Source organism: Sapajus apella, unplaced genomic scaffold (assembly GCF_009761245.1).
Source record: "Sapajus apella isolate SASKATOON/1434 unplaced genomic scaffold, GSC_monkey_1.0 scaffold83, whole genome shotgun sequence".
Classification (NCBI taxonomy): Eukaryota; Metazoa; Chordata; class Mammalia; order Primates; family Cebidae; genus Sapajus; species Sapajus apella.
The window spans coordinates 4081510-4091048 of NW_022437023.1; the positions used below are offsets into that span (position 1 = coordinate 4081510).

Consider the following 9539-nt stretch of genomic DNA (forward strand, 5'->3'; position numbering starts at 1 on the left):
CCTATTGGCTAAAAGAGTCACAAGCCAGAAATATTCAGGAGGAGGCAACTACAAAAGAATGTGAATGCCCAGAGGTATACCTCATTGGGTGACATTGACTTCCAAAAACCACAACCACCCAGAGCTACAGGGATACATATTAGGTTAGGTTATGCTTCAGGATCAAATAGCCTCCACATTTCAGTGACTTCACACAACAAATGGTTACTTCTTTCTTATATACATATCCCATAGAAGTTGGTGGGGCACTCTGCTCCACACATTCACTCAGGGATCCAGGCTGATGGAGGCTCCACCATGTTGTAGTGGCACCATTGCACCATCTGGGACATGAGACCTCACTTTTGCCACAACTGTGAAGGACAGAAAGGCTGGAGAATTTCACCTGGCCTCAGCTCTAAAGAGACAAATGTCACCTGTGCTCACATTTCATTGGCTAGGACTAGTCACATGACCCCATCTAAGCTGTAAGTGGGACTGGGAAATGTAGGAGAACACCTGGAAAAATGGGTGAGCATTACTGTACTGGCCACATGTGATAGAACCATTTAAAACAAAAGAAAGTTAGACATAAAATGCAAGGTAGTGTTCACTTTGGGGTAGGCGTGGAACACACAAGCAAGGGTCAGTGATTTGTAATATTCTAGTTTTTGGTTTCAGCAGTTAGTGTTAATTATTTTTTAAAACAAATGAATGAATGAATAGACAAATGAATAAACAAAAGAGAGGGCTCAGAAGCAGCAGCACTGAAGCCTAATCTCAGAGTACAGGCCAAAAATGACCCTTCAATAAACATTCACTGAGTTTCCAGCTGAAGCTGGTAGGCTTCTCTAAAGTACAAAGATGAATAAAGTATGGGCTCAGCCCCTCCAGGTTCTCAGCTCAGAGGATTCAGTAGACGCATAAACCAAGCAGGTGAGCAAAGCACAGTGGAGAGTCTTGCTCAGTGGGAGCTCTGGGAGCCAGAGGGAGCCCCAAGAAGGCCTCACCCTCAAGTCACCATGTATTGGGTCCTAAAGCATCAATAGGAGTTCAAAAGGCAGAGAATAGAGTGGAGGTGGGCAAGTGGGTCAGGGCACTCATTTCACAAATGGGAAGATTTGTGCAAAGGCACAAAGCGGCCTTCACCCCTCAGGTGGCCTGTGTTCACAGCATTTCCTCACTGCCTTTTAGTCCTTAAATGACCTGACCAACTTAATCCCTCTGTACTGCGCCACCCAGAACCTCCTGCAAGACCCAGGCGTTTGCCCCACCCAATAGCTGCCAGGAGTGAGGAGGAAGCTCTCTTGCCCGAGGTCGTGCACTCCCCTACTGCAGGGGCTGCCACATCCAAATGACCGTTTGGAAACCCAGGGTGTAAGGGCCTAGCTCTCATGCTTCAATTCAGCAAACTCTGCGGGACCATCCCAGCTGCAGGGCTCCAGGTGGGATCAGCCAAGGCCTCTCTGGGCCTCCAGCCTCCATCAGACCCCAGTTCTTCTCTCTGCCCAATTCTGTTTCTTTTATATCCAGACAAGTGTGGATTGTGAATGCGCTCCCCAATAAACTTCCTTCAAGCAAAACTCTATGCCAGTATGTGTTTTCTGGGAAAGCTACCTAAGATACCCAATAAAATATAGATAATTACTAAATTCCAGGGGATGCCTTTCCTGGGGATGTTTGTATAGCAATTATCATTATAACTAACATTCATGGAGTGATTTCTATGTGCCAGTCTAAGCACTTTGCCTTTAAGATAGTATTTAATGAAGAACAGAACCTCACAGTAAATGAATGAATTTCTTTATTCTTTTTCTTTTTTTTTTCTGTATACAGAAATTTTATTCAATTTTAAAAGAAAATGAGGACTTTAGACAAAGCTTTACCCTATAAAAAAGTAAATCTGTCCAGCTTTAAACCAAATTCTGAGAGTAGCCAACTTCTATTTTTCAGCAGCTGGCAAGAGCTCCCTCAATGAGTTCTACTGACATTTCTATTTTCATCATCCCATATGGTATAAAACAAATCCAATCTAGACTCCTTGATAAGCTTTATGTGGTCATTTGAGTTTTACAAATGGTTTCTCTATGGTATGCCAAAATCATTCATGTGTTCTCTCCAGATAGCTTTACTGTAACATACAGCAATGTTTATCCTGGTGAGTGAGTCTTCTGTAAACAGTCAACCAATGCTCTGTGTTATGGAAACCAAGCTATGTGAATTGAAACAATCCACAGGTTCTAATCTGGAAATACTAGGAAAACAATCTGGATGCATTAATCACAGCAACATGAAGATCTACCCTATAAAGAATGATGTGAATGGCTACCCTAATACAAGTTTTACTTTTCTGGAACCTATAGGCCTGTCATTTAAGTCAATGACAGCAGCTGTGGCTTCATCCCGAGACTCAAAGGCCACCATGGCTTCACCTGTGGGCATACCTTTTTCATTGTACTTTAAACACACTGAGCCTGGGATTACTTGATAGCCATAAAAGAAATATAAAATCTCATCAATAGACACAGTAAAGGGCATGTTCTGCACTTTAATTACTGTTGGTCCTGGTTTTCCAGAACTAGATACAAAGCCAGGGGGACCGCCAATATGGATTGGGCCAGGGCCAGGACCAGGGCCAGGCCCAGGCCCAAAAGCTGGTGGCCCACTCAAATGCCCAGGGGCATTTCCAAGACCCGGAGGGCCACTTCCAAAGCCAGGGGGACCGCCTAAGTTACCAGGGCCATTTCCAAAATTCTGAGGGTCCCCTCCAAATCCCGATGGCCCACCCAAGTTGTTTGGTCCACCTCCAAAACCTGGAACATCCAATCCTAGACCAGGCAAACCACTGTTTCCAACTGAAGGCATACCAGGCCTAGCATCACCAAAGGCCCCTCCTAATCCTGGAGGAGGGATTCATGGCCCAAAGGCATTTGATCCACCAAAATTACCAGGAAAGTTAAATGGAGGCCCATCGTTGGCTTCCTTTGATCCTACAGTCAGGAAGGCATGCTCTTCACCTCCTGCACTAGGTATTCCTGCACTTGGCATTCCCGCGCCAGGCAGTCCTGCACTGGGCAGTCCCACACCGGGCAGTCCCGCACTGGGCATTCCTGGAACAGCAGGATTACCTGGCACAGGCATCTTTAATCCCTTTTTTCCTTGGGCAGGGGGATTTTTCTCAATCTCTCTCATATCTTCTAGGGTAACTACATGAACAAAAGCTTCTCTCCCGTTAAGTTTTTTACGACGTAAGCGTTCAGACTTACGTGCATCATCTTCATTTTTAAACTGAACCAAAGCCTGTCCTAGACCTTGCCCTTTGTTATCAACAAGAACTTGTACAGCATTTTCATCCACTGGGATTCCTTCTAGGAACTGAGGAACATCCATCGTGGTAATGCTGAATGGAATATTTGTTATGTGGGCACAGGCTTTGGCAGAGTTGACATCACCCTCTGGATTTAGTATCATTTCCCTCTGGTCATAGCTGAAGTTCTGCAGTCTTCTTTTCTAATCATATCTATCTTTTCTAGCATACCTTTCTTAGTTATTGGATGAACTTGAATAAAGCGATTGCCCATGTACTGTTTATGATGACACAGAGCAGCCTTATAGTCAGCCTCATTTCTGAACTCTACAAAGCCTTCACCAGTTGCTTTCCCATTGTGTCCATAAGCTATATAAATGCTATCTTCCACAATATCCAGCTTTTTAAAAAAATCAATGACATGTTTGTTTTCTGCTTCAAATGGTAGCCCTTTCAAGTAAACACAAAAACCAGCCTCATGTGGTGATCTTGACCTTGATCTTTTCTGTCCACTGGGCGATTTTGACCTGGGAAGTGTCTGAGGAGGGGGTTGAGCTGGTCCAGAAGGTCCCATATTTTGCTTAAAAGTGATATGGCCCCCAGCAGCTACCCACTGTCTCTCTGTGGCAGGGCTAACTTCCACATAGCGTTGAATCATCAGCATTCGGTTTCATTTCAAAGCTTCAAATGTATCTTGAGGGGAGAGAAACTTAACCAATCCATTCCCATAATTTCGACCTACATGATCTTTCAACAAATGCACTGCATCAACACGGAGCTCATGGAAAAAATCTCTGACATCATTTTCCATTGCAGAAAAGGACATTCCATGCACACTGACACACAGATCATCAGGGTTGATGGGAAGTGGCTTCACACTGCTCTGAGAGTTCATCTGGATAGGGTTAACAGGATTTAATGGACCAAGAAACATAGGGCTCAGGTTATTATTCAAATTCATAGGTGCTCCAGAACCATTCATTCCAGCAGGTAGAGGTGCCACAGGTGGCAGATTCAAAGGTGGCATACCCGACATGGGTGGCAGTGGGGTCATGGGTGGCACGGAAGGAACTGGGGGAATCGGGGGCACAGGAGGCACAGGAGGCAATGTAGGTACTGGAGGAGGAACTGGAATTGGGGGAATGGATGGCATTGGTGGCAGAGATGGCATCGCTGGAATTGGAGGAATTGGTGGCGGCGGGACTGTGTTCATTGGAGAGGCTGTGCTTGGAACGATTGAGCTAAACATCGGGATCCCAAAGGAAGCCCCCATATTTGGAGGAGCTGTTCCTATGCTGGCTGTGGAAAATGTCTGTATGTTTTTGTTGCTTTCATGAACAGAAGTGGTGGCAGTAACTACACTGGGCGAAGGACTGTTAAAGTTGGATACTGTTGTGGGCAAGTTTACCCCACCACTCATTCCTGAGCTAGGTGGTGGTCCTGATCTACTGGCATTTGCTGGTGGTATATCTAAGTTGGCAGTTTCAAAACGCCTACGACTCAGTTCAATCATATTCTGCATTTCCGTTTTACTACTCAACAATAGTGTTACTTTTGACCCTTTAATTGTACCACCTGTGCGCATCATACCAAGCCTTGCATCTTCATCAGTGGCAAAAACGATGAAAGCCTCACCCAGTTCACCCCCTACAGTATGCACGCCCCCATCAGGAATGGTCAATCCAGAGAAGAAGTGGCGAATGTCCATGGTCCCCACCACAATTGGGAGACCTTGCAAACGGATGACCACAGCCATGCTGTGCTGAAACCACACATACTGATAAAACAAGAGATGTATTTTCTTAACAAGAAGTAGAGGCCAAGTCAATCCTGTGGGCAACCAATTAAAATCAAGTTTTAGACAGGGAAAGCTGCGCGGCACCAGAACCCAGACCCCGAATTACACCCCCGCACGAGTGCCTCTGCCCTGCGGCCGACAGCCCCAGCCCGAACGGCTGCCCGGAGCCCACCGCAGCCACCACCTCCTTCGCCGCTTCACAAAAATCTTCTTTTTCTTTTTTATATATTTTTTTGGGACAGAGTCTCGCTCTGTTGCCCAGGCTGGAGTACAGTGGTGCGATCTTAGCTCACTGCAACCTCCACTTCCTAGGTTCAAGCAATTCTTCTGCCTCAGCCTCCCAGGTAGCTGGAATTACATGCGTGTGCCACCATGCCCAGCTAATTTTTGTATTTTTAGCAGAGAGGGGGGTTTCATTATGTTGGTCAGGCTGGTCTCGAACTCCTGACCTCAAATTATCTACCAGCCTCAGACTCCCAAAGTGCTGGGATTGCAGGTGTGAGCCACTGTTCCAGGCTTATTTATTTATTTATTTTTTGAGATGGAGTTTTCCTTTGTCATCCAGGATGGAATGCAATGGTGCGATCTCAGCTCATTGCAACCTCTGCCTCCCAGCTTCAATCAATTCTTCTGCCTCAGCCTCAGAAGTAGCTGGGATCACAGGCACCTGCCACTACGCTTGGCTAATTTTTTGTTTTTAGTAGAGACAGGGTTTCACCATGTTGGCCAGGCTGATCTTGAATTCCTGACCTCAGGTAATCCACCCGCCTCGGCCTCCCAAAGTGCTGGGATTACAGGCATGAGCCACTGTGCCTGGGCAGGCCTATTTATTTTTATTTATTATTATTTTTTTAAGGCTAGTCAAGTGAAGCAGAGGGAGTAGAGAAGGAAGAAAGAAATCTGTAACTGGTTGTGATCAATTAGTTGTAAACACCACTGCACTCAGACCAGCCTAAAGGAGTGAATTTCTAATGGTGAAATTTCAGGCTTAGGCAGTAGCAGGCTTGGGTATCTGGAAGTGTTTGTGTTGCACAGATTCCATCACAAATTTCTCTGCCTTAATGTATGGTCAGTCAGGTCCTTGTGTTGACTGGGTAAAGCCCCCAGCAGGTCATGGTGTTAGTTCCCAAAGTCATTCTTCTAAAAAAAAAAAAAAGCCAGACATGGTGGCTCATGCCTGTAATCTCAGCACTTTGGGAGGCTGAGGCAGGCAGATCACCTGAGGTTAGGAGTTCGAGACCAGCCTGACCAACATGGTGAAACCTTGTCTCTACTAAAACTACAAAAATTATTTGGGCATGATGGTGGGTGCCTGTAATCCCAGCTACTTGGGAGGTTGAGGCAGGAGAATCTCTTGAACCCGGGAGGTGGAGACTGCAGTGAGCTGAGATGATGCCACTGCTGACACTATCTCAAAAAATGAAAACAAAAACAAACAACAAAAGTATCCCAACAAAACAAAAACAAAAAACCAGGGCTGCTTCTGCTCAATAATGTTCTATGTTTGTTCCGCCTCTTCTCTAGGGTCTCACTTCTTAGGAGCCTGTGTGGAGGTGAATTCCTCTGAAAGCTGACTGCCCCTATTTGGGACTCCCCAGTCCCTTTCTGAGAAATGGTGACATTGTTCCCAGCACTTCCTCTCCCTTCCTAGGCAGCTCCTGCAGCCACTGCTGAGCTCTTCTCAAATCCTCCTTCTTGAGGCTTGGGCTTTCCACCTTTCCCCATTCCCCTACCCTACCCTGCTCCACCCCACTCTGGGGGAGGGGGCTGGTCTGGGCACTCTTGTCACTGGCCAGGCTGAGCCTCCCTCCATCCCTAAGCTGCCTGCTTCCCAGGGAACATGCTCAGGCAGCAGGCTGTGTGTGGCTCTGATTGGTTTTCTGGCCATCAGGAACATGTCCCAACATGTTGAGCTCTGGCATAGAAGAAGCTGGTGGCTATTCTGTCCTTGGGGCTGGCTGTTTTCAGGTGAGGAAGGGGATGGTAGGAGACAGGGGACCTCCAGAGACCTCAGGTAGACCTTGGCCCCTTTCTCTGAACAGGGTATGTGATCTGCCGGCAGATCCTTGGGACAGGGCTGGGATCTGGTGTATGTGTGCTTGTGTGAATGTGTGCTGGGAGTCAGATTTTGTGTGTGACTTCTAACAACCTGCTCCCTTGCCTGCTGCAGGGCAGAGGTCCTCCCTTAGAGAGTGTCTGGCTACACATTCAAGTGCATGGTTGCAAACTTTTTTTTTTTTTAAGCACTGAATAGTACTAGATACTTAGTAGGTACTGAATATATTGAATATTGAATGTGGTGGTGAGCCAGAAGTTATAAAAAAATTGTTTCCCAAAAACAACAACACAAAGAATTATTTCATTGTGAAGCTCAGTACCACAAAACTTTAAATAATTCATTACAGGCCTTTATAAAAAAAATTTTCCCCCAAAATAAACAGACAGACTATGTCTCGTCTATTTGAAATGCCTGAAAGCAGAGGGGCTTTAAGGCAGTGGGAGGAGGTGCCTGTCCTCTGCTGGACATTTGATAACTTTGGATGGCTTGGATGTACAAGGGGGAAGGTGGAGACAGCAGTGGGTCTGAGAGTGGGGTCCTGAGGCCGTGCCATGGACTTTCTGGGCTTTAACCACAATCCTGGCCTGACTCCAGGGCCAGGCAGGCCAAGGGGATCTGCTCCTGTGTCCTCCGACCCCTACCTGGGCTCCCATCCTCACAGTGGAGGAGACAGAAGCCTCTCCTCCCTGAGGTCAGCTATGTTAGAGGAAGAAAATTTGCACTGGACACATTTTTCCCACAAAGTGGGCCTCAAGTTTTCCCCTCAAAGTGGGCCTCACATTTTTCCCTCAAAGTGGGCCTCAAGTTTTTTCCCTCAAAGTGAGCCTTTCTTAGTTGGAGAATGACTTGGCACTCCCCAGGAGGAACGGCACTGTCAGAATGAACCCCCTTTCTGGCCCACCACTGACCCACTATGGCAGGCAAGGATTTACTCAATGTAGCTGAAAAGATCAGGAGGATGACATTAATAAATAAAAATCCATAAATAATAAAAAACGATGTGCAAAGAATTATTTCGTTGTGAAGCTCAGTACCACAAAACTTTACAATTCATTACAAACCTTTATTAAAAAAAAAAAAAAAAAAAAAAAGGCTTTGGACATGCCTGGGCAGAGATTTCCAGACTCAGCAGCCTGAGATGTCAGTAATTGTAGCTCTCCAAGCCTGGGTTCTATTTTTTAGTGCGATTTATTTTCAGATTAACAATCCATCCTCTGCAATTTTTTCAAAGCAAAACAAATGTTTCAGGCACAGAAAGGAGGCAAAGGTGAAGTCCAAGGGAGGTCACAGGTATGGGGTAGATGGGAGCAGATAGACACGTTACTCATTTCTGTGTCCGTCAGAAGCACCAGTAGACACTTCCAGAATTATCCTTTATTTATGTCATTTCAATAAACTGTCTGCAAATGAGGGTTATTGGGTATTTTTGTCATCCTGGAGCCACAGAAATAAAGGGTGACAAGCAGAGAGCCTTGGGCAGGAGGCAAAAGTCCTGTGTTCTAACCATAGTCATTTCTTTGCTGCATGATCTGAGTCAGGTCACTAGACTTTTCTGAGCCTCAGTTTCCCCAGCATGTAGATGGGCCATGTGGGGAGTATTTAGGAGACAGACAACTCACTCATCAAATCCTCCGCTTCCTGGCCAACAAAGCTGCTGCAATCACAGTGTTCTTCTGTTGAGGTGAGTGTACGGTGTACGGAGATTGGTTCAATGTCCAATTCCTCCTCGGTTTTCTGATAGTGTCTCCAATTCCCTCCTTCCTGGAAGCATGTGACAACAACTTTGTATACTTAAGTTCAGTGGACCTTCTGTTGCCTCATCTGTGAACTAAAGAGGACTGAAAAATCATTCTGGCCTCAAGATGTTTTGTTGGGGTGTCTAGGTGCCCCAGGTGTGTCTGGGAGAGGTGACCTAATGAGGGATCAATGGGAATAGAGGTGGTATCGTGGAGCTTTTCTGGAAATTGCAGAGAGTTGCATTGTTTTTATTATTTATGGATTTTTATTTACGAATGTCATCTTCCTGATCTTTTCAGCTGCATTGGGTAAATCCTTGCCTGCCATAGTGGGTCAGCGGTGGGCCAGAAAGGGGGCTCATTCGAACAGTGCCCTCCTGGGGAGTGCCAAGTCATTCTCCAACTAAAAAAGGCCAGATTTGAGGCTCACTTTGTGGGAAAAATGTGTCCAGTGCACCGACGCACGTTAGAGACAACGGGAGGAGGGAAGCGCCCTCCTGCAGCACGCGAGGTTCCGGGACCGTCTGGGGCTGCTGGAACTCCGCCAGGCTCAGCTGGCTCCGGGCTGGGCAGCCAGGGCCCCCGGCATGGGGGAGGGCGGTCCAGGGGCGGCGCGGTAGGCCGAGCGCGGGTCCCGCCCCTCCTGGGGGTAGGTTATAT

The 9539-nt window shown here is 46.6% G+C and overlaps 2 protein-coding genes across 2 annotated transcripts; both read right to left on the reverse strand.

Moving 5' to 3' along the window:
• Positions 1-1806: 1806 nt before the first annotated feature.
• On the reverse strand, positions 1807-5042 carry LOC116533695 (RNA-binding protein 12-like). The gene is given in 2 exon segments (XM_032253575.1): positions 1807-3483; positions 3486-5042. Coding segments are annotated over 2 exon segments (1644 nt in total). The 5' UTR covers positions 3951-5042; the 3' UTR covers positions 1807-2304.
• On the reverse strand, positions 1807-5283 carry LOC116533696 (RNA-binding protein 12-like). Its single transcript, XM_032253576.1, has one exon. It carries the CDS (start codon positions 5040-5042, stop codon positions 3957-3959), a length of 1086 nt encoding a protein of 361 aa, XP_032109467.1. The 5' UTR covers positions 5043-5283; the 3' UTR covers positions 1807-3956.
• Positions 5284-9539: the final 4256 nt, after the last annotated feature.